The sequence below is a fragment of the Megascapheus bottae genome, chromosome 8 (assembly GCF_031878675.1).
Source record: "Megascapheus bottae isolate mThoBot1 chromosome 8, mThoBot2.hap1, whole genome shotgun sequence".
NCBI classification, from domain to species: Eukaryota; Metazoa; Chordata; class Mammalia; order Rodentia; family Geomyidae; genus Megascapheus; species Megascapheus bottae.
The window spans coordinates 70,263,800-70,288,828 of record NC_143516.1 but is presented as its reverse complement, the minus strand read 5'-3'; the positions used below and the strand labels follow the sequence as shown (position 1 = coordinate 70,288,828).

The window sequence follows — 25,029 nt, the reverse complement described above, 5'->3', positions numbered from 1 at the left end:
TTTGTAGTTTTCATTGAATAATTCCTTTACTTCTTTGGTTAAGTATATTCCTAAGTATTTTATTCTTTTGGGGACTATTGCAAATCTGATCATTTTCTTGATTTGGCCTTCTGTTTGTGTATTGTTGGTGTACCAGAAGGCTCCTGACTTCTGAAGGTTAATTTTGTATCCTGCCACTTTGCTAAAGTAGTTTAATAATTCTAGAAGTTTGTTATAAAGTTTTTTAGTGTTTCTGCTTTACCCTCAAGGTCTTTGATCCATCTTGAATTAATCCTGGTGCAGGGTGACATAGAAGGAACCAACTTTAGTTTTCAGCAGGCGCTTAACCAGTTCTGCCAGCATCTCTCGTTGAAGAGGCAGTCTTTCTTTCATTCTATTTTTTTGGCTCCCTTATCAAACATTAGGTGGCCATAGGTCTGTGGGTTGATTTCTGGGTCTTCAGTTCCATTCCATTAATCCTTAGGCCTGTTCTTGTGCCAGTACCAATTTGTTTTGGTTACTATAGCTCTGTAATAGAGTCCAAAATTTGGTATTGATATTCCTCCAGTGCTGTTCATTCTGCTAAGGATTACTTTTACTATGCAGGATTTTTTATTATTCCATATGAATATTTGGATTGCCTCCTCTCTTTCATTAAAGAATGACATTGGGATATTGATGGATATTGTATTGAATTTTTAGATAGCCCTTGGCAGTTGTGCTATTTTCACAACGTTAATTCTTCCCATCCAGGAGCACAGGAAGTTTTTCCATTTTCTCAGTTCTGCTTTAATTTCCTTTTTCAAGTTTTTTTTTTAAGTTTTCATCATAAAGTTGGAATCATTTTGAGGAAATTTTTTTTTCAAAATTTACCACTGATAAAGTAAAAGCAAAATAAAATGATTCACAGGTGAATGCTGAAATAACTGGCTTGGTGCCTCTTGAATTCTCAAGGAGTTGTTAAACTCCTGAGCCTAAATCCATGGGTACTAACTTTGTTGCTGGTTATATGTTTACATCAGCTGGTAGTTAGGTATTTCTTGATTCTGTTCTTGTGGCCACCTCTGAGTTGTAGGAATCAGGGTGGATGGATTAGGAAGAGGTTTCTTTGGTAGAATGAGCTGTTGACAGTGATGAATCTGAACGGATATGGCCTAGCTGCTGGAGTCAATAGGTTTTGAAGTGATCAAAAAGAAGGAGGGGAAAAAAAGAACTACGTGGCTAATGAGCAAGGATTCCTGAGAATGTTCAAGGAGTCCACCTAAGAACCATTTTACACACTTGCTTTGGCTGAGGGAATGCATTACCCATTGAAGCTATTGCCAAGAACCATTTTTGCACATGACATAGCTGAAACCTAACAACTGGCTTCCGTGTGTGTGTGTGTGTGTGTGTGTGTGTGTGTGTGTGTGTTGAGCTTTGAACTCAGGGCCTGAGTTCTGTCCCTGCTCACAGCAGGTGCTCTACCAGTTGAGCCATAGCTCCACTTCTGAATTTCTTTGCTTTTTAATTGGATGTGAGTGTCCCACAGACTTCTGCCAGAGGTGGCTTTAATTGCAATCCTCAGATTTCAGCCTCTTGAGTAGCAAGGATTACAGTTGTGAGCCACCGTGGAACTCTCTCAATTTTACAAAACAGGACACAGTTCCTTGGTATAAGGCAGAATCCAGAGCCTAACGCAAATGATTTGTGTGAAAACTTAGTACTGAGAACTGAAATTGCAGGCTTCATTTTTGGGAAACATGAAATTCTGGGGGAATGTATTTTACTTTTTAGTGGTAGTTGCTTAGACATTTGGTCCAGACCAGTGTATCATAAAAGAATAGATGTTGGGGCTGGGAGTTTGGCCTAGTGGTTAAAGTGCTTGCCTAGCATGCATGAAGACCCGGGTTCGATTCCTCGGTACCACATACATAGAAAAAAGCCGGAAGTGGTGCTGAGGCTCAAGTGGTAGAGTTCTAGCCTTGAGAAAGTCCAAGGACAGTGCTCAGACCCTGAACTCAAGCCCAGGATTGGCAAAAAAAAAAAAAGAATAGATGTTTCAGTCCATTTTAAACTATTTCTACTCTTACATTATCTTTTATTCTGTCTTCATTAACTATAAGCTACAGTAGTCAGTATATCCCTATGATTTGGGTCTTTGTCTAAAATAGATATTAAAATTTAAAGAATACATATAAACCGAAGACTATCTTTAGTTTTATTTCATTGGGTAACTAAATTCTGAAGTCATATGTCCTTGGATAATAAATCTTATTAAATAAATTATGCAAAAATTCTTTTACTGTAGGGAAATAATGATATGCAATTGTGAACACATTGTTTTCATACAGCTCAAATGGAAATGTTTTATAATTTACACTTACCTATGTAAAGAAACAATAAAATTATTTTTAAAAATTTCAGATTTTTTTTCTTTTTTCATTGTGTTTTATTGTCAGGATAATGCATAGAGGGGTTACAGTCAGGTAGTGGGTGCATTACTTCTTGAACCTCGGTATCCCTTCTCATGTTTTTGTCCCCTTTTCCCTCCCCTAATCCCTTCCCAATTATCTTGTTTCCCCCCTTCCCTTCCATATTTCAAATAAACATATAAACATATATCCAATATACCAGGTATCAAATCAGATACAGTAACCACATGAGATTAACCATAAGGGGAAAAAAAGAGAAAAGAAATAACTTCACAAAGTACATTAAGAACAAAATCACAGTGTTTTTTTTTAAGTAACCCCAGGTTTCTAGGATGAGTTGCACATTGCATCTTTGTTTGGTTCAGAAATGGATTACAGAAATGGATTTTCTATTTGTGGTGCCTTTGCGGTTTTGAAAATCTTTGAATAAACTAATCAAGCATGGCTACTTACCAGAACTTTGTGAGAAGCACCATTGTGGCGCCCAACGATGCTGAACGAAATTTCAGCGAAACTGTGTAATGCTCAGATTTTCAGTTTCTTTGAAGGTTTGGTACAGATGGAAGTGAACAAATTCTCTTCTGGGCAATTCTAGAAATAATGATTTCATTGATATTGCTGAGCTATGCTACTTTATTATCCAATACCACAATGGAGTAACATGCCAGATCTACTTCGTAATCATAAATTTGAAGGAATGACATTATATATGAAAGAAAAGAGTGAACACACAACAATAAAACTAGACATAACTTTCAAAAAAAAGCTTACCTATGAAGTATTTATTACAGCCATTTGGGGCAACCTGGCAATGTGGGAGTGAACTGCAGGAGGCATAAATATTTTAAATACTTTAGTAAAATTTACACTAAACCTTGAACACGTGAAAAGGAATTACTATTTACTGCATTGTTGGATTAGGTGGTTTCTAACATTATTTTTCCTGATAAGTTTTCTGCTAAGTCTATGAACAATGTGTGATCTGACTGAATAAATGGCCTGATATTGCTTGCATTTAGGAGCTATAAATCTTACAGTATTGGAAAGTTCATTTTCAGCCCCCATTTCCTATTTTCACCACCACTAGATGGTACTGCTAGGAGAACCCATTAACACTGCTAGCAAAGCAAATTATTCATCCAAATAGTTTGAAAGTAGTTGATGCACTTTCGAGTTGTTTGGGGGATAAAAGGAGTAGAACAAAATTTTCTCCCTCATCAGGAACTTACATCCTATTGAGGAAAGAAAAAGGTAAATTATCAAATTATATGTTTTATTGAAATACCATAAATAACTTGGAAAAATGAGATGATGGAGAGTATAAGTCCTAACAAAACTATTAAAGTAGTTGGTGAAACCCTCAATGAGAAGGTGACTTCTCAGTGAATCCTTGAAGAAGATGAGAGAACTAAGAAGATACACTGGCAAGGGTTTTAGACAATTGGAAGAAGGTGTAAATCACCAAGACCACCAGAGGGTGTATGGAGAAGAGTAGAGGAGACAAAGTATGAATGGTAATAGCCACGATAGCCACCCCTCTAACAGTTCATTTAATAAATGGTGTCTAGCAATGCAGTCTGCATAAGAAGTTGTTGAACCATGCATAAACATAATGAACATGACCTGTAGAATGAGGATTCTCATATCTGGGAGAAAAGATGACTCAATTTTCAGCAATAAAATTAGAATATCAGAAGTGAAAGCTTAACAATTAAAAGAAGGAAAAGAAGATATACCACAAAAATGGGAAATGCCTTATAAAACATCATTTTTTTCTTTCTCTCTGTGTGTGTATGTGTGCGTGTGTGTGTGTGTGCATGCACTCACTCCCATGCTGATACTGGGAATTGAACTAAGAACCACACCTTTTCACTTGGCTTTGTTTTGCTCAAGACTGGCATTCTATCACTTGAACCATAACTCTACTTCTGGCTTTTTGCTGGACAATTGGATATATGAGTCTTATGGACTCTTCTTGGCTGGCTTTGAACCATGTTTCAGATCTGTCTCCTGAGTAACCAGGATTACACGAGCTATTAGCACCCAAAGAAAACACAATTTTTCTTTACTGAATTTTTGCCATTTATATTTAATACAGCAGCCAACTTACTATAGACTTATACTCATTCTGGACCAATTTGAGTTTTGTTTAATAACTTGTCCCATGCTTTTTGAGTTCAATTCAGCTCCCGAAAGTAAACTTTATACCTTAATGAAAGCTAAAAAGTTGGCACATAATGGAAACACTAAGATAGCCATCGATAATGGAGGATACTAAAATGGTAGTTATACAAAGGAGATTCAATCCAACATGTTGGTTTGTGAGTATAATGTATCTTAATCAACATCGTCCCTTCTTCATTCTCCCCCATCTCTCCTGATCTCACCCAGTCCCTCAAGTTTTCTAGCTCAGTTTTCAGAGATATACGTTGAATATCACAACTGCATTCTCTCACTCTTTCTCTCCTCATTTACCTCCAGCCTTTGTCTTCATTCCTCTAACATCTCAAATTCTAGCTTCATGACATCATTTTTGTTAGACTGTATATTTGTTGACCAACCATTGGAATTCTCCCTTGTCTTTCACATGCACATATGCATGCACATAATGGAATTTGGCAGAGAAATGAATGAACCTGAAAAATAATATATTACATGAAGTAGGTCAGGTCCAGAGAGACAAAGGATACATGATTTTTTTCTCTCAAATGTGGAAGTTAGATCTGGTATATATATATATATATATGCATAGATATACATATATATATATATACCTATACACTGTCACATGCATATACCCACAAACATATTAAGTAAGTGTGGACAGCAGTTTTGACAGGCATGTTTTCATTCTTGCTTATCACTAAGAAACAGGGCTAGCCGATTCCTGTGGCTCACGCTTGTAATCCTAGCTAATCAGGAGGCTGAGGTCTGAGGATCACAGTTCAAAGCCAGCCCAAGCACAGAAGTCTGTATGATTCTTAACTCCCAATAACCACCAGAAAACCAGATGTGTTGCTGTGTGATAGAGCATTAATCTTTGCTGAAGAGCTCAGGGACAGCACCTAGACCCAGAGTTAAGGCCTCAAAACCAACCAAAAAAAATGAAACAGGGCTGATAAAATTCTCAGCAGTATATCTATATGAAAGAGAAACCTCAGTTCTCCATTTAACAAGAAAAGAATGATACTCTTGCTTGTCAGTGATACCTTTGTCCCTTTGAAGACAAGAGAGCACACAGGAATCACAGCTTAGCGAAGGCAGCACAGGCTGGCATTATTTAGAGCAGATGAGTTCTCTTCCCAGTGCTGTGCTAATAGGTTATCAAGTTCTGCTAGGTTACAAAGTTATAGAAAGCACTTGGTGAATCCACCTCAAAAATTTCTGTCTCAAATGATTTTCCTTCCAAATACTAGTTTTCAGTGTCATTTAGGAGACCATAAGAAATCTAGAGTCAAATGTAAAATGATAGACTGAAAAACAAAATGAAGTTTTGTATTGTAGCAGTGGTACAAATTCTAGTTTCAGTGACCAGAAGTTAAGACAGAGAAATAGTTACAGCTATATTGCTTTTACTTAAAAGAATCTTTTAGTAAGATTGCTTGTCTCTGGATGTCTTTTGATCTTTTTTGTGTGTGAGATAGACTGAACTTTAGATTCAGATTTATAAGGATCCCTTAATTTGTAGGTACATGTTACATAAAATTTATACTTGCAAAATACTATTACCTAAATGAAACTTCAGTAGTTTTCTGGAGATTGGTTGGTTCAAAGGCATTCCATAGGAATGCTAGGAATAAATTTTACTATACTATTGCAAAAGCCATTTTGACTTATTGTGTAAGGATCTAGCCCTGGATCCGTAATTCAGAGGCTCTCACTTCCAATTCACAAGGATTCCCCTCTGAATCATTTTTATCAACTATGCAGTGCCAGTAGTGACTGATGCAGTCATTTCTCTCAGGTCCTGCCTTTGCTGGGCTTAGCTAGCATAGCCTCTGCTCATTTTTGCAGTAATGTTGTAGCATTCTCTTGAGTCCTGTGTCTGCAGTATGTTGTCCTTTAAAGTGGACAGTAATTCTTTCCCATTCATCGGGGGCCTTCCAGCAAAATGTGGCCTAAATGTTCCTCTCTCAAGAGGTACATGAGAGATTTTATTTGGCTACGTCAGTAGAATGTAGAAAACAAGAAAAGTAAGTGAAAGAAAAATTCTGAAGAAGAATTGTAGTCCTCAGAGTGGTAGTAATAATGCCTTAAGTGAAAGAACTGGGTCTGGTGAATGAAATGTCTCCTCAGCAAAGCCTGCTGAGAAATAGGATTAAATAGAAAAGTGTTGAGGCAAAAACGTTATTACCATAACAAAGTTGTTTTTATACCTTTCAAACATTAAGCATGGGAAATGGTTTGCGAGTAAAAAGTAAATTTATTACTCATGCCTGAGATTAAGGGACATGAATTTTTAGTGGAGTTAAAATATTTGAAGGGGAGAGAAACAAATTGCAGACAATCACAAGTCACCATTGATTCAGTTTTAACTCTTGACATGCCATCACCATCCTGACCTTGTGGTAGGTATAGTCTAGAGTGGAGGCAGGTAAGATGAGGATGGAACTAGACTCGGGAAAGAGATGGAGCTTCCTTGCTACTTCTGCTTTTGCAGGAAAAATAGGCTGTGGCTGCACACAGGCTATAAGGGAATGGGCTCAGCATAAACCAAGCTTCCATTGAAGATTCAATTATAAGCCTCAGAGAACAAGATCAGGGGTCAGGTGCAAGAGATCCGGAACCAGGATGTGGGATGGAGGAAGCAACAGCATAAATCCTGGCTGCTTGAGGATACAAGAAACAGAAAGCTGTACCCTGGAATGGAGTGGGTCCCCCAGATGTGTAGGTACCACAGAGCAACCAGCCTCAAGTGTTCAATGCCTGTGTCTAGGAACTGACCCTGTGACAGGAAGATGAAAGGGTGAAAAAAGTTTCCTTTAAATACAAAAGATCACATTTGTTGCATCTAATTATGGCTTGTCTGGGGTACAGTCAAATAAATAGCAATAAGCAGTAATAACTATTATAATTGTAAATAGTAATGATGATACTCAGCAGAATTAAGAAAATGGACAATCTAAGAATGAAGAAGTGAGGTGTTAGTGTGTAAGTTTAGCATCAAGGAAAGAATAATTTCTCCAAATTGCTTAAGGCTTGTAGGATTCTGAATTATAGACAGGGTTCACTGACCCACATAAAAGAAAATATGGTTTTGCTGCAATTCCAGTACCTAAAATGACCATTGGTATAATCTTTCTATTGTATATACATGCACAGGTCATATTATGTTTTAAGGAAAAATATTAAGGGTAATTTTAAAGGAAATAGTACAACACAATTAAACACAAAGGAAAATGAAATATGTGTAGTAACATCTTTTAGCACTTTTACTATTGGTGCTTGCTTAACCATTTATTTTAATACACCCCATCAGTTTTCTCCAGAAAAACCACTTATTTCATAACAAAAATATTAAGTAGTGCACAGGTTACCTTGTTTGTGTAAGCCATGGCACCTTTTTTATATAAAATTGAAGAATTCTGCATTTAGAAAATTTTAAGAATTCAGAAGAATTCAAAAAGAATTGAACGACACCATTGAGCATAAAGGGAAAACTATTATCATTATTTAAAAAGTGAAATAGTGATGACGTTTTTGAAAACTTCTTATGGTTCTGCAGATCCTGGACACAGTTGTATAGTACTACGACTGTCAAGATTTTTTAAAAATCATTATTATCTTACAAAGAAGTTTCAATTAACTAAGAGCCTTTCTTTTCTTTCTTTCTTTCTTTTTTTTTGGTCAGTTGTGGGCTTGAACCCTGGCTCTGGGTGCTGTCCCTGAGCTCTTCAGCTCAAGGCTATCGCCCTGTCCTTTGAGCCACAGCACCACTTCCAGTTTTCTGGTAGTTAATCAGAGATAAGAGTCTCATGGACTTTGGTGCACGGGCTGGTTTTGAACCTCAATCCTCAGATCTCAGCCTCCTGAGTAAACTAGGATTACAGGCATAAGCTCTGGCATCTGGTAGAGCATATATTTTCTAAAGTTTATTTGTTTATTTGAAATAGGAAAGGGAAGGGGGGAAAACAAGATGATTGGGAAGGGATGAGGAGAGAAGAATGGGGACAAAAACATGAGAAGGGGTATCAATGTGTGAGAAGTAATGCACCTACCACCTGATGAACCTAACTGTAACATTATCCCGACCCCCCAAAAAAGTACTGTTTTACTGAGAAGTCTCAACTCCATAGGCTCAGGATTACAGTGAAACCGCCTCCTTAACTCATTCAAGTCCATATCTCTTAAAGCTATCTTGTCCAGTTCTGTCACTTAATAAGAATCAATGGAGAGGCCAGGAGTTTGGCCTAGTGGTTAAAGTGCTTGCCTAGCATGCATGAAGACCCGGGTTCAATTCCTCGGTACCACATATAGAAAAAAGCCGGAAGTGGTGCTGAGGCTCAAGTGGTAGAGTTCTAGCCTTGAGAAAGTCCAAGGACAGTGCTCAGGCCCTGAGCTCAAGCCCAGGACTGGCAAAAAAAAAAAAGAATCAATGGAGAGAAAAGTACTATTTGACAACCTTAACTTTACATTTGACCCCATTTCTTTTCTTCATATCTTTCAATGGACCTTTCTCTTCAGTGTGAAACATTTGTAGCCCAAATATACCAGGGAGGGTAGCTCATCAGCTACTTTCTTACCTTCCTGGAACTCCTACTCTTGGTCTCTGGCTCTGGGGCTGAGTAGGGGGCAGGAGAACCTTCTCCTGTACAGCCAGGACAAGTCTGACCTCCACTGTTAAGTCTTCATTGCTGCTGTGACAAGAGCAGCCTTCAGCTTGCTTCCTCTCCAGGATAAAGGCCTAAGGGCCTTTCTTCCTGGTACTCCTGTGGAAGACTTTTAAGAAGATTCTAGAGAGTCTTCACCTTCACAGTGTTTTTGTGAAACAGACAGGGAAAACCACTTTATCTTCCTTCTTTGTGGCTACATTTGATAGAAAGTTTTGGAAATGAAGATTTCCAACTATCTTTCTACTGCACCTTTTTTTCTGGTGGCATCACATCCACTTTTGAGACAATCATCACTTGGTAAATGGAATTATCAGGTGTATTCATCTTGCAGAAAGGAAAACAAAAAAAATGAAGGGAGAATCAACTTAATACTTTCCCAAAAAGATTCTACCTTCTCTCACCTTCCTCATTTTCACCCTGTGACAAAAGCAAGGACTTGGCCTGTCTTCTTTTGCCTTTGAGAATAGATAGAATAGGACGCACTTTGAACTGGTCCTGGGTGTTTTAATTTTTTTGTTCTCAAAGCATCATGTTGGCAATACTTTCATTTTGGTATGTGAGAGATAAGGGAAGAGGACAAGGAATTACATTATTCTCCCAGTGATATAGAAGATTCCTTTGCACTATTGTTCTAAGTCATTGAGAAAAGAGAGACAAAAAGTTAAGTAACTTTGCACTTGAGTTATGACTAAGTTCTAAAGCACCTGCCTAGCAATTATGAAGGCCTGATTTCATATCCTAGTACAACCAAAGAAGGGGGATCCAGATTTAAACCCCAACAGATGCATTGTTAGTTATGTTGGCAGTGGTGGTTCAGGTTTGGGGTTTTGCTTGTTCTTTAGGGTTTTTTTTGGGGGGGGTGTCTACTTGAAAAACAGGAGATTAGAAAACCATAATTCTGGGTGTGTCCTTGAGGATGTTTCCATATCTAATTAGATTGTGAGAGTTCTATCTAATGAGTCATTTAATACATGATGAGAATTCAATGTTTAAATGGAGTTCTGGTGGGGTGGAATTGTGGAAGAGGGTGCCTGCTCAGTGGAAATTGATCACTAAGGGTCTTTTTGGGGAACTAAATCTTGAACTGGCCAAGTTCCTGTATGCCTCACTGTTTCCTATTCACTGTGATGTCAGCAGTTCTGCCATGCCCCTCCCACTCTGCCATGATGGACTGAACAATAAGAAACACGAGCCAAAATAAATTATAAATCTTCTATGAAATGGTTTCTGTAGGATGTTGATTTACAGTACAATTGAAAAAAATCTATCACTGCTGCTGAGAGAGTCTGCGCTCTGGAAACTGCCTCTTTGGGCTTGTAAGATGGAATGCCTGGTTATAATCTATAGAAGCAGGATCCTGAGATGTTAGGCTATAGATCTCAGAGGACAAAACTGGAATTGTCCTTGTACGATAACAATTCTAACCCTTATTACTGTAAAGTCTCCTTAAAATTTGCTGTTATCAGCTAGGCACCAGTGCCTCACACCTGAAATCCTAGCTAACTGTGAGTTTGAGAATAGGAGGATAGCAGTTGGAAGTAAGTCCAGACAGAAAAGGTCATTAAACTCCTTCTGAGCAGATATGCAAGTGCAATCCCACAACACCTGCCATGGAAAGCTAAGCAACCTAAGCGGAAGGCTGAGATTGGCAATGTCATCGGAGCTGGTCTAGCCTGTGTGGAAAAGCCGACAAGACTATGGCTCCACAGAGAGGAGGCTAATGAAGTGGCCCACTCCTGGGGTCCTGGCTGTGACAGGAGCCTTAATAGAAGGTCAACTCCCCAGCACTGCTGGCGGTTATCATCCCAGCTACTCAGGAGGCTGAGCTCTGAGGATCAAAGCTCAAAACCAGCCTTTGGTAAGAAAGTCCCCCTGAGATTCTTATCTTCAATTAACCATTCCAAAACCAGAATTGGATCTGTGGCTCAAAGTACTAGCCTTGAGCAAAAGAGCTTAGGGACAGCACCCAGCCCTACAACCGCCACCACACACACACACACACACACACACACACACACACACACACAAAAGTAAATGGACCATGGATCTACTATGTATGTATGTGCAGAAAGGAAAACCTTATCCTAAAAATAACAAGTGAGAAAAAAGGATCAAGATATAGCTCAGCCTAGCAAGGTCAAAGCCCTCAGTCCTAATCTCTAGTACTACCAAAGGGTGGGGGGGAATGTTGGGGTGGGGAGGAAAAAAAAAGAACAACAAACAACAACAACAAAAAACCATGGTAAGCAGGTCCTGGGGCCTCATGATTGTAATCAGGAGACTGATATCTGAGAATTGCAGTTCAAAACCAACCCAGGCAGGAAAGTCTGTGAGACTCTTATCTCCAATTAACCACCATAAAATTGTGGCTCTAGTGATAGAGCATTGGCCATCAACAAAAAAGCTCAGGGACAGTACACAAGCCCTGAGTTCAAGCTCCAGACAGGCAATAAAGAACACACAAAACTACACCATGGTGTTGTCTAGAAAAGAGTAGAGGTCAGAGACCACAGGAATGGTAATATTTCAGCAAATTTAAGTTTACTCTATCGAATGAAGTAACATGTAGCTTCCAAAGTTAATTTTCCTCTTGAAAAAACTTAAATCAATGTATAATTACATGGTCAGTTCACATTTGTATATAAATTCACATTTTTGTTGAAAAAACTTTTATTTTAGTGCACGTCCCTTTGTGATCTAGCTAACTAAAGTGGTTTACTTTGTGAAGAATTGTATAATTGAGTGGCTATTGAGCTGGGTTTTTTTCAATCTAGGGCATGTGAAAATAACCAATAGTGCATTTATTAAAAGGCTAGAGAAATTTTGTTGAAGTGATGATGACATAGTAGTAGATGAAAGCAAAATGGAAATAAATGAGTCATTTTTTATGTTTTTATGGTGTATTACATTTTGCTACAGTTTTACAACCCAGAGCAAACTTGGCAATCTAGAGTACACAGGCTGGGAGTTTGGCCTAGTGGCAGAGTGTTTGCCTAGTATGCACGCAGACCCAGGTACCTGGGTACCACATCCACAGAAAAAGCCAGAAATCATGCAGGGCTCAAATGGTAGGGTTGTAGCCTTGAGAAAGCCCAAGGACAGTGCTCAGGCCCTGAGTTCAAGCCCCAAGACTGGTTAAAAAAAATCTAGAGTACATTTTTTATTGGTGATACTGGAACATTTATTTAAACATCTATGGGCAAGCTACACACGCGAGTGTGTTTGGGGTGTGTGTGTGTGTGTGAGATGAGATCTATGTGTCTTTCCTGAGCTTTTGTGGTTAAGACTAGCATTCTACACATGAGACACAGCCTCCCACTTCTTGCTTTTTTGTGTGATTAATTGAAGAGTCTCATGGACTTTCCTGCCTTGGCTGGCTTTGAACAATGGTCCTCAGATCAGCCTCCTGAGTAGCCAGGGTGACAGTTGTGAACCACTGGAAACCAGCGCACATTCAGTTATATCTGTGGTTGTTAAAACTTCATTGAATTCCCTGACCATACATTGCATTTTATAGTTTGAAATGTTCTCTGTCGTGGCTGGTAGTGATTGTCCAGGATTTTCCTTCTGGAGAAGCTGTGTTTCAAATGCATGTCTCAGATCTACGACAGAAATAATGGTGGATATGATGGGAAAAAATATTTTCTTAAACTTTTACCAGTAAAAAAACAAATGAAGCTGAGCCTTGGTGCTCACCCCTGTAGCCCTAGCCACATAGGAGGCTGAGATCTGAGGATTTGAAGACAACTGGGTAGAAAAGTGAAAAGATGCTGGAACAGTCTCCTAGAGTCTTTTTTCTTTTTTCTTTTTTATCAGTCATTGGGCTTGAACTTTGGGCCTGGTTGCTGTCCTTAAACTCTTCAGCTCAAAGCTAGTTCTCTACCACTTGAGCCACAGTGCTACTTCTGGTTTTCCAGTGGTTAATTGGAGCTAAGAGTCTTACAGATTTCCATGCCTGGGCTGGCTTTGAACCGAGATCCTCAGACTTCAGCCTCCCGAGTAGCTAGGATTACAGGCATGAGCCATCCGCTCTTGGCTGGCTCCTAAAATCTTAACCAGGTAGATGGGAGGCATGGCTTAAGGGGTATAACACCAGTGGTGAGTAAAAATGCTGACTGAGATTGTGTGGTACCTGGGAAAGAAGAAAAGAAGGAAGGAAAGAAGGAAGGAAGGAAAGAAGGAAGGAAGGAAGGAAGGAAGGAGAGAGAAAAGAATGAGAGAGAAGAAAAGAAAGAGAGAGAGGGAGGGAGGAAAAGGAAGGAAAGAAGGGAAGAAGAAGGAGGGGGAAAGGAAGGAAGGAAATATCGATTTAGCTCCCTAAAAAGCTTGAATAAAATATATAATTATGGGCACAAAATTTTATATTAAATTGGCATAATAAGAAGTAACTGAAACTCAAAAGTAGAAATTATATAAAAGCAAATATTTTAAGGCATCAAAGAAAAGATCAAATATGATTTTAAACTAAACAAACTTTTTTATGTATGCAGAGGAGAAAAGGACGGAGGAAAGGGGGTAGGAAAGGAGTTCAAATTTAAGGTTTTTGCTTACAAAGCAGGCACTCTACTAAGGTATGTCATATATAGATATACATATATAGACCTATATACACTATATAGAGCATATGCTAAGTATTTATATATTGAATATATGAAAAATATAATAGTATATATTGTATACTATATATAAATTGTTTTTTTGTTTCTACAATTTCTAAAACCAAATAGAGTTTCATTAGACACTTACAAAGCTTTTGTGGAGGAATATATGTTTGTGTTTAAGAAACACCCAACCAGTTTGAAATTGGATAGGGAAGAGGGGAAATCAAGATAAGTGGTGGGAGGGTGGGAGGGAAATGGGGACCATGTCATGAGAAAGGGTATCAATGTTTGTGAAGTTATGCACCTTTTATCTGTTGAATGTAATGTAATCCTTCTATTAATCACAATTAAAAAATTATTAAAAAAAGAAAGAAACACCCAACCAGCCTAGTTTCTGATGTGAGTCATCACTTACTGGGCCCGGGTTTCATTGCTTCTAGAAGGAGACTGTATTGGTGAGTAGTGAATATTAGCTCAGAAAAATTTGCCACCTATTCAGAGTTTCCTTGGCATCTCTGAAAGTTCATGGATGTTGCTCAGAAAAACATACACAGTGATCATCTTAACAAGAAACATTTCATTCATTTGAGAAAAATATTCCTAGAAATTAGGCAAGCTTTGGTGGCTAACTGGGGATGATAAAAAAATAGACATCTAAGAAAAAAATGCTTTTGAACTGTGAGGAAGTTTACTGTATGCTGTAGATATAATCAAACTTGGGCTTGAACTTGCTCAAGTTATTTTTCTCAAATTAGGTGTCATGCTTTTGCTTGGGCTAGTATTAGACAACGTGTTCGATCTTCCAAGTGGCAGGCATTACAGTAACGTAACCACACTCAGCCAGATATTCAGTATAGAGGGACAATTGAGAACTGAAGAAATTACGGACATATTGGGACATGGTTTTTGTGAATTTTATTACTTTTAAAAATAGGAATAATAGTTGCACCTATTATGTCTGCTATCTACAAAGCCCACTCCTGTGTTCTGTATCTCTTAAGGACTCACAAACAAGTATGTGAAGAAGATATTAACTGTCTTTTGAAAATGAAATAAATGCAACACAGGGAGGAAACTCTTGTCCAAATCCAAGAGACATTTTGAACGCATTTCAAGTGCATGCCTGATGCATATTACGCATAAGTGAAACAATGAAGTGAAACTTCAAACCAGAAAGACAAGTTACTCTTGCTGTTCATATTTTGACATTGGTAAATGAATCTAGAGACTTATTTCCATATGTCAACCTCAGGAGTTCTAGTATTTCCCTTAAATCTCAGATACAATAATTATTTCTAGAATAAGATTTTTTCATTTAGGATGCTTTTTAAAAATCTGAATTTTGAAATTAATTAGCACTTTTACATTTACAAAATGAATGAACTCTTCCTGTGATTTAAAAATGAAAGAAGATAAGACAATTAAGGAGAAATAAGTAAATAGACTGTCATCTCTTTGGAGAATATATTGACATATCTTTAATTTTAGGGGATGTGCTGATTTATCTCTGCTCTAAAATTATTTTTCATTTGTAGCTGCAACAAAAGATATGTCATAAACTGCATTATGTTTTTCTAACTACACATATAATGTTATCTGCAAATATTTTCTTAAACTGTACATATAATAGTTTCAAACATAAAAGTAAGGTGTGGTCATCTAAACTCATATTTGTCTGAGGTAATGTGTTATGAACTGGATTTTTTCTGAACATTCAAACATATCATAAGTAAGCCAAATGTTTGCTATGTGACAAACAAAACTATTGCAAGTGCTGTCTAACTGAAGGGAAACCTGTGTCATTTATCCAGATAATCTTACTTGTTAAAAACAAGTGTACCTTCTGTGTGGTGAGTGTGTGTGTGTGTGTGTGTGTGTGTGTGTGTGTGTGTGTGTAAATATATTTGCTAGTATTAGAATGAACACATGACCTTATGAACCTGCTTGTCTCTTTTATTTAAGGCTGGTACTGAACTACTGTTTTTTTGCAGCTGTTTGAAGATAAGTCTCTCAGATTTACCTGAACAGGCTGGCTTCAAACCTAGCTTTTCAGATCTCGTTCTCCAAAGTAGCTAGGATTAAGTCACCAGTGCCTGGCTAACAAGTACACTTTTGAAAAGACACAACATACATTTTCCTAGCAAACTAGAAAAAAGATTGCCCTAGGAAGTAGACACAAAAGTAATCACACAATGATTATGACTGCTAAAGACTATAATGGGATGTTTCTCCTCACAAATGTTCCTCTATTGAACATAGCACCATCGTCTGGGTTCTTAGAAAATAAGTCAATATCTCTCCACAAAACATTTCCCACAACCTCTTGAACTTAATTCCCCTAATACTTGGTTCTTAAGGGAATACACATAGGAGATTTCTTTTCTCTTAAAAGAAATCAAATGTGGTTTTTGTTGTTGTTGTTCCAAATTTTTTTCATATATTTTTAATTGTAATTAATAGAAGGGTTACATTATATTTGCCAGATAGAAGGTGCATTAATTTACATACATTGATACCCTTTCTCATGTCTTTGTCCCCATTTCCCTCCACCCGACCCCCACCCCTCATCTTGTTTTCCCCCCTTCCCTATCCAATTTCAAATAACCAAATGCAAATATATCCAATTTATCAGATAACAAAATGAGATACTGTAACAATATGAGATAACCAAGGGACAGCAAAAGAGATGAGAGATAACATAGTACATTAAGGACAACAATCACTCATTATATGGCTTTTGTTTCTATATTCTAGAGGTCCTTTCATTTAGCATCCTACTATATGGCCTTATGTATCTAGGTTTTGCTCTATTGCAAATCTCTGCTATGAGAGCCCAAGGTTTCTACTGATTATGACAAATGAGGGAAACCATTGAGCCTAAGTTCCTTTGAGTCTGGCTTACTTCACTTAATATGATTTTTTCTAAGCCTTTCCATTTCCTAACAAATGGGGCGATGTCTTTCTTTCTGATAGCAGCATAGAATTCCATTGTGTACAAATACCACATCTTAAAGACTTGATAAAAGGGAAAGACTTCTCAGCTTGGCTTCCTAAACATGGCTTCTGCTCTCAGAAGTCACTGTTTTTTTTTTTCAGGATTGTTCACTCAGAGAAGTTGTGTCAGTGCAGATTTCCTGCATGCCCATTCTTTTCTGAGCTGACCCCATCCTGATCATTTATAGTAAACTTTACAAAAGACTCAGAGCGACAGATGGGTGATCATCAGAAAATGACAGGTGTCCTGGTTACCTGTTATACAGAATAGGGTTTACCAGTCATAATTGTGGAAGCCCCTCTGGGGTTGGGCTGCCTTGCCAAGTTTCCAAGTTTATCTTCACCTGACTGAGTCTGTCTTATTTCTCCCTTGCTTTCCAGGAGCATTTTCAGATGTGTCTGTGCTCCCAGATTTCCAGGCAGAGAAGAGGGAGGCCCAGAGAGAAACTGGTATTTCCTCTCCTTCATGCTTTGGTTTCCTCTTCTAGGTTCTGCATAATTAACAGCAGAAGTGTGAATTACGGTCAGAGGAATCCTCCTTTATTTTATGCCCTTTCCAAAGACATTCCTAATTCTCTGAACATCCTTTACAAAATTTTATCACAGATAGGAGAGACATGGAGTGTCAGGAAGACCATTTTACTCTGTAGAACAAACAGGGTCATTGCTCAGAAACTACGTGAGCAGTTTAATCAATATGAGTATTCGTATTTGCAGTATTAAAACTGACTGTGGGAGGGGAAAACGCTCCTGAATACTTAAAAGATTAAAATTATTAGTTCAGGCAATCATTTAATACATAAACCATAATAGAAAGAAATTTTCATTCACAACTACATACTTACCACCTGTAGTCTATTCTCAACTTATTACTCCTAATTTGAAGTCTGTGAATATCACTAGGAACAAAAATATGCATGTAACTGTGGTAGAGTTTCACTAGAAACTTTTTTAAACTACAAACTACGTATTTAATAATTTTGAATAACTGTGGTATCTTTTTAGGAGACATATTGAAATAGTTTCTAAGCCATGCTAGTTTAGATTTGTTTATTATGTATTGAAAGTTAATTTATTGACTGATTAAGCTGCAAGAAAGAATGATTAAACATGTAATCATGCCATTGTCCAAAACAAGGCTTTGGTAATTTATGCAAATCTCATTGTTAGGTATTTATTAGAGATGGTCCTATTTATTAGAGATTGTTCAATTGATAATTGTCAGCCCATGGACTTAATCAGCTTTTAAGTGTCAAACAATAAGTCAATACAAATTATTTTTAATACATTTATATTTATGAATTTAAAACATTTACATTAATGTAAATTTGCATCGTTTCTGGATATTAGAAAATTTGGAAGAATTTGCCTTGCCAAATTTGTGGTTGTTAGTACTCAGACCATAAGTTGACTGCTTTCTACAGCATCTTGCTGGCCTTGATTTGTTCTTGGTCTAGAAGGCCCTTCCTATCCCACTGCATCTTACACTCTATTTCCAGATTCATGAGATTCAAGTGCATCAAAACCAGTGTGTTACAATTCCCCCCAAATTTCCCATGAACCTGTGATCTAGTATTAAGGCCTGCATATCCTGGTCTTCTCTTTTTCTTATAGTCTCCTATCCTTCACTGGGTACTATTATTCTAATCAAGTGGGTCTACCTGTTCTCACATGACACCCCTCCACTTTTCGGCTATCCTCTCTTCTTCAAGTTCCTTCCATGACATTCATGTATGAATACCAAAGCACAGTTTGGGGGCTCAAGTAAAATTTCAAATTTCAATTCCATCTCTGCAGAAGAGTTGCTAGGAATTATCCATTCCCCTCTCTAGACTAACTTATATTGACTTGTCTGATTCAAATGAGCAAATATATACTATTTGAGGTTGTTAATGCAGTTTGTCTCAATTAGTGTATAATGAAGTCTTGTTCAGTTGAGCTATCACATACATGTGGTACAATTTCTTATGGCTGTTCCAACATGCTTTATGTAACATCCTTTGAGACATGGATGTTGATATTTGTATTTGAAATTTAATTAGGTACATGACAGATATATATATTTAAAATATTGATTTTTGAAGTATGTAATTATGTGACACTCGAGAGCCTTTATGTACTCAAATATTTGGCCTTCTTGTTTAATGTATTTTCTCTGTAATTATTATGACATAGCCTGGTTTTTAATAGTCCTTACTGTTCAAAAATTCAAAAGGAACTAGGGAGTACCAGGGTATAACTTTATTAATATTTTATACCTTCATGTCCCAATTATAAGAAAAACTATTGCTGGACACTGGTAGCTCACACCTGTGATCCCAGCTTTGCAGGAGGTTGAAACAGAAGGATCTTATTTTAAAGCCACCCAAAAAGATATCTCTGAGAGAACTTTATCTCCCATTAGCCAACATAAAGCTGGAAGTAGGGGTGTGGTTCAAGCTGTAGAATGCTAGACTTGAGTCAAAAAAACCAAGTCAAACCAGGCACAGGTGGCTCATGCCTGTAATCTGAGCTGCTCAGGAGGCTGAGATCTGAGGATCAAACTTCAAAGCCAGCTGAAGCAGAAAAGTCCTTATGAGTCTCCTATCTCCAATTAACCACCCCCAAACCAGAAGTGGAACTTTGGCTCAAAGTAGTAGAGAGTTAGTCTTGAACATATAAGAAGCTCATAGACAACAAGCATCCAGGTCCTGAGTTCAAGCCACATGACTAAAGTGGGGTGGGAATGTCAAAGTACAAGGCCCAGAGTTCAAGCCCCACTAACACCAAAGCAAAACAAAGACTATTTCCAAATGAGAGTTGTTCACTTTTAGATCTACAAGGAACATTCTGTTCCCAGTCATAGATGGCTTTCCAAATATTACAACCAAAATAATCCAGACAGCTCATTAGTAACTTACTCAAAAGCAGGTGTTTACACTTAGAATGTTTCATTTCGTTCTTTTGTGTCCACTGAGATTCTTGTTCTTGGCTCTCAAAACCTATACCTGGGTACAGATAAAGTAGCTCAGAGAGAGGCTAAAGTTGACTGTCTGTAGGGCCTTATCTAGTTTTCATTCACATTTGTTTCAGCATCTCAGCAAATGTAGCCAACTATAAAACAAAAAGAACATTCATAAGGGTCATGTCACACCTTACATTTAATAGCTTAAGGACATTGACAATAATTCCAGAAAAATATACAACACAATGACATCTTCACATTTCTCCTGGAGGGAAATTTTAATTGTTATAAATATATTCATTTGAATATATTTAAGCCTGGCTATTTAGACCGGCTATGTCAGCAAGAGCCGGAGAGGTACATTGCACATCACCTATAAGAAGAGTAGAAGGGAAATGATTTGCTGTTGACACTGTAAATCTCTCAACAAGAATTGCAATAGAGGACTAGCCTCCAGTGGGTAGCATTTAAATATATAGTTTCAGTCTATTAAAGCACTTTAAAAATGTCTGGAAATTTTTTTTACTGAACTTGTATCTTTCATAATATTTATTTTGTCAAAAAAGAATAGAAGGAGTGTGCACCTGTGACTCGTGCCTGTAACCATAGCTACTCAGGAGGTTGAGATCTGAGTATCATGATTCAAAACCTGCCTGAGAAGAAAAGTCACAAGATTCTGATTCCCCATAACCACCAAAAAGTTAGGAAGAGATCTGTGGTTCAAGTAGTAGAGATCCACTCTTGAGCAAAACACCTAAGCAGGCCCTGAGTTCAAGACCCATTATTGGTGCGCATGAGTGTGCCCCCCCCACACACAGTGTAGGAATAATGAGAACATCTGTCCTTGTGACATAAACATTAAGTGGCCTTTCCCACATATTAGCCTCACTTACTCAGGTTAGGTTAGTTATTTATTTATCTATATTTATATGCAACTAACTACTTGAACCCTGTCTTCGTATCACTTCTTTCATTACTCTGTCTCCTTTTTTTGCTCCCCACATTTCTTCCTTTCTATACCTTTATGAAGCAATAAGGGGACAATTTTGCTAACTATCAGAAGGATTCCAAAGAGAAAAATGCTTATTTTTTTTAAGGATCTCACCATTTAATTGAAAAAGAAACAATTTAATTAAACAGACTCTAGGATTAAAGTCCAAGTACAGATAGAGTTTGGCAGAGAGAGAAGGGGTGGCCAGAGGGCCGAACCTACCAGTGAGAGAATAGACAGGTAGATGGTTTTCCAGGATTTCCTTCAAGACTGCCAACACTGAATGACTTTAAGCAATCGAAGACCTTGTGTCACAGCATGGATATTAGAATTCAGACATGAAGGTGTTGTGAGAACCCTGCCCTCTTTGAGAAGCTTACAAGAGAGAGACTCCACCCACATCCCTAGCTTCTGTGGCCTCTGCATTCCTTGGCTTATAAACCATCATGCTAATCCATTGCCTCACATGGAACTTCCCCTTTCCAGAAGCTTCTCCCTGCCTGCTTTTCCCTTGTGGCCACATTTCTTCTTATATGTCATCAGATCTCCTTTTGAGACTCTAAAGACTGCTTCCAATTAAGATGGCATTTTTGAACTAATTGGAGGTTAGATTGTCAGTGTATCTTCTTTGGGGGAAACAAGTGAACCCATAACAGCAGGTACAAGAAAAGAGTCTGTACAAGTTAATTCCAATTAAAACCCACTGATATCGGTGTGAAAACATAATCCTCAGTTATGTCACTAAAGGTGTGGGATATAGATATATCCCACAGCCTCATCAGTCATGGAGAAAAAATATATGAATTTCCTGACTTCATAAATGTTATATACTTTAGGCAAAACCGGCTTCAGTGGTTAGAGAAAGGTGTCTAGCAAGAAATACAAGTAATAGACATTGGACAGTGTATAGCCTGCACCAAATTAGAGGCAGGAAATACCAACAACGATGGCATCACTTGCAAATACAAATAATAAATCAGATCACCCAACTCCATAACTCAATGCACAGCAAGTTCAACACCAGATCCGAACTCCATGAACATTTGTAGGAGCAGAGAAAGGCTGGCAAGTCATGTCATGCTAACCAAAGAAGCAACAAAGCCTCCAGGAATGACCAGACAGGAAATAGTAGACTTCTGATAGCACAAAGGAGGAACTTTCACCTACCGCACTGATGTCTTCCTGCAGCAGGCAGGGGAGCTTCATGTTGATATGTTTTTGCTCTCGGAGGAAGTCACATTCTTAAGTATAGATTTTCCAAGAATTCTAGAAGCAAAGTATGCAAGATGAATGTATGGCAAGGCTGTTCCCTTTGGCTTGTTGAATCCTCTCAGTGTCTTCCCCTTTATCTTCCTTTATATTGTCCATGTCCCAGTCTTCTCTTTTTCTTTTTTGCATATATTTTTATTGTAATTAATAGAAGGGTTACATTATATTCACCAGATAGGAGGTGCATTACTTCACAAACATTGATACCCTTTCTCATGTCTTGGTCCCCATTTCCCTCCCCCCGGCCCCCACCCCCATCTTGTTTTCCCCCTTCCAAATAACCAAATACAAATATATCCAATATAGCAGATAACAAAGTAAGATACTGTAACAATATGAGATAACCAAGGGACAGCAAAAGAGATGAGATAACATAGTACATTAAGGATAACAATCACCATTACATGGCTTTTGTTTCTGTATCCTGGAGATCCTTCCATTTAGCCATCCTATATGGCCTTATGTATTTAGGTTTTGCTCTATTGTAAATCTCTGCTAGGAGAGCCCAAGGTTTCTACTGATTATGCCAGTCTTCTCTTTTTCAATGACTCTAGTCACACTGCAGATCTCATTTTAATTTAATGGCCTCGGAAGAGGTCCTAGCTCAAAGATGGTCATATACAATATTGTGGGAACATGAGAGAGAGCACCAATGCACCAATGTCAAGCTCAAACTCCCAACAAATAGTCTCTCAAACATCTACCCCCATGCATAGGCTTTTCTGTTTTCTCCAATTTTCTCAGTTCCTCCATCAACCAGATGTCCACCTGGCATATCCCTCCATGTGACTCTCATGGCTCCTCTGCCTTGCTGACTCCTTCAGGGACCTGATAATTCCTGTGAATACACAAACCAAACCTATTTCATGTAACTTGCTAAATAGGCTTTCCAGTCTCTAGATGAGAAAATAAGAGAGTAGGGTTCCCGGGAGTCACCTGTCATGACTGGAATCCCCAAATGATCCTACACCTACAGCACCTACAGGAAGCTTGTCAAAGTAACTGAAAGAGAGGTGAAGCTGAGAGAGAAATGGAGCAGGGAGGGGAGTAGAAGAGCAAGGAGAAAAACAGGAAAGGAATAGAGGGAGAAGGATAGAGAAAGGGGAGGGGAAGGAGAGCAGGAGGGAAAGAAAGCAGAATGGAAGGTAAGGCGGGTTTGAATGAAGGAGAGGAGGTGCACTCATTTGAGGGGAGCTGCGAATGCAAAGTTTTTGACACAGTTCCCAGCCATTTTCCTGACCAAATAACTGAGTCTCACTAAGCATCAATTCTCAAATGAAGAACTGACCTTTTTACATCTAGGATAATAAAAGTTGCTGATGATAAAGTTGTGAAAACTTCCTTTTTTTCACCATCTAAAAATGAATTTAAAATTTGGTTTGGGCAGGCTTGGACTATGAAGGTTCTTCTAGAATTCTCTTGCCTATATCCAGGTGTGTTCTCTTTGAAAGAAAGTGAGGGGAGCATTTGGGCTCTGGTGTGGCTATGTAATGCCAGGGTTATGTTGTTGCTTGAGTTAGCATAGGCTTTCAGCAGACATGGATTTGCTAAAACATAGCCATGGTGTATGCCATATAATACCACAATCACTTTTATAAAAATAGCATTAGTGAGTTGGGGCAGGGTGTTTGGCCTAGAGACAGAGTGGTTCTGTGTCTCAAGTGATAGAGTGCTAACCTTGAGAAAGCCCAAGACAGTACCCAGGCCCTGAGTTCAAGCCCCAGGACTGGCAAAATATAGCATGGATGTTTTGAAGAAAACAGTGATATGCAAATATTTATTCTGAATCCTTTTTAAAATATCTGCCTAGAGAAGCTACAATTTGGTGGAGGTCATATAATGACGGGACTCAGAACTTCTGGAGGAAATGAGAGCAAGGATCTTTCTGAAGGAAACATAACTTGACATTTGAAGAATAATTAATGGAAGGCCAATACTGGAAAATCTAGGTAGTCCAGACTAGATAATGTTGGCACAGTGTGGTGGAGAGAAGTGAGAGCGAAAAAAGAGTGGGAAGAAAGGAGAGGATGAGGAAGAAGTTAATTTGGTGGTGAAGGGAGAACATTTTTATTGATGAAGCTCTATGGGAATCCTGGAAGGGAAGGTTTGTGAAGGACATTTGTAAAAGAAGAGTGCTTCAGAGGAGCGAGCCTTCATAGGGACAGTAGATGTGAGAACATGGTTTCCAACTCTGGGGTGGCTACTGACTCAGCTAACTAGTCCTTTTCTAGAACTTCCTTTTGCTTGTAGCTGGGGCTCTGTCCTTGCTGCCATTGGCTCTGTCTTCTGTATCCTTCCAAAGACACCGCATTTTCTCAATAGTTGCCATGGCCCTGAATCCTTGCAACAAAACCATCAGCGTTCTTGTCACCTGTCATCATTGTGAAAACAATGCTTCTAAAAGTCGTTTTCTGAGAAAATGGAAGTGGAGACAGTAAACTAAATGAGTGGAATCTGCAAAATCCACTGTACATAACAAAATCTACATGCACTATCAGTGATACGGTCAGGTATGAATCACCCATAATTGGGACACAGCCTCTGGTCCACAGAAATCATTGTGGATGGTAATGGCTAATGGCAGTGGAAGAATTATCAGATCTGATTTGGTCTTTTACCCAATACTAGCTTGAGAGTGAGGTTACCATTCCTCAATGACTACTAAACTTCTTGCCAAAAGTCATCTTTTAGCTGTACCCAAGATTGCCAGTAAATTCGCAGAAGGAAGAATTATGTTAAGAAATACTGAGTGATCATATCCTACTAAAATTTACTAAAAATCTTAAGTGAAAGGAGAATTGACTAGAATGCTATTTACTTAGGAGGCAGAAATCTGAAGATTTCAGTTTGATGCCAGCTCACTTAGAAAAGTCTGTGACTCTTTTTTTGTTGTTTTGTTTTTGTTTTTTAAATATATTTTAATTGTAATTAATAGAAGGGTTACATTATATTCACCAGAGAGAGGGTACATTACTTCACAAATATTGATACCCTTTTTCATGTC

At 38.2% G+C, this 25,029-nt stretch overlaps 1 protein-coding gene across 31 annotated transcripts in view; it reads left to right on the top strand.

Moving 5' to 3' along the window:
• Rims1 (regulating synaptic membrane exocytosis 1) overlaps nucleotides 1–25,029 on the top strand; it is a 492,115-nt gene that overhangs the window by 143,619 nt on the left and 323,467 nt on the right. For 27 of the 31 annotated variants that reach the window (XM_090338560.1, XM_090338559.1, XM_090338585.1 and 24 more), the window contains one exon: nucleotides 17,203–17,271. The exons of the other annotated variants lie outside the window; for them this stretch is intronic. In XM_090338560.1, the coding sequence (XP_090194686.1) occupies nucleotides 17,203–17,271 (69 nt within the window). The remainder of the gene's footprint in view (nucleotides 1–17,202; nucleotides 17,272–25,029) is intronic. 31 annotated transcript variants of the gene reach the window in all.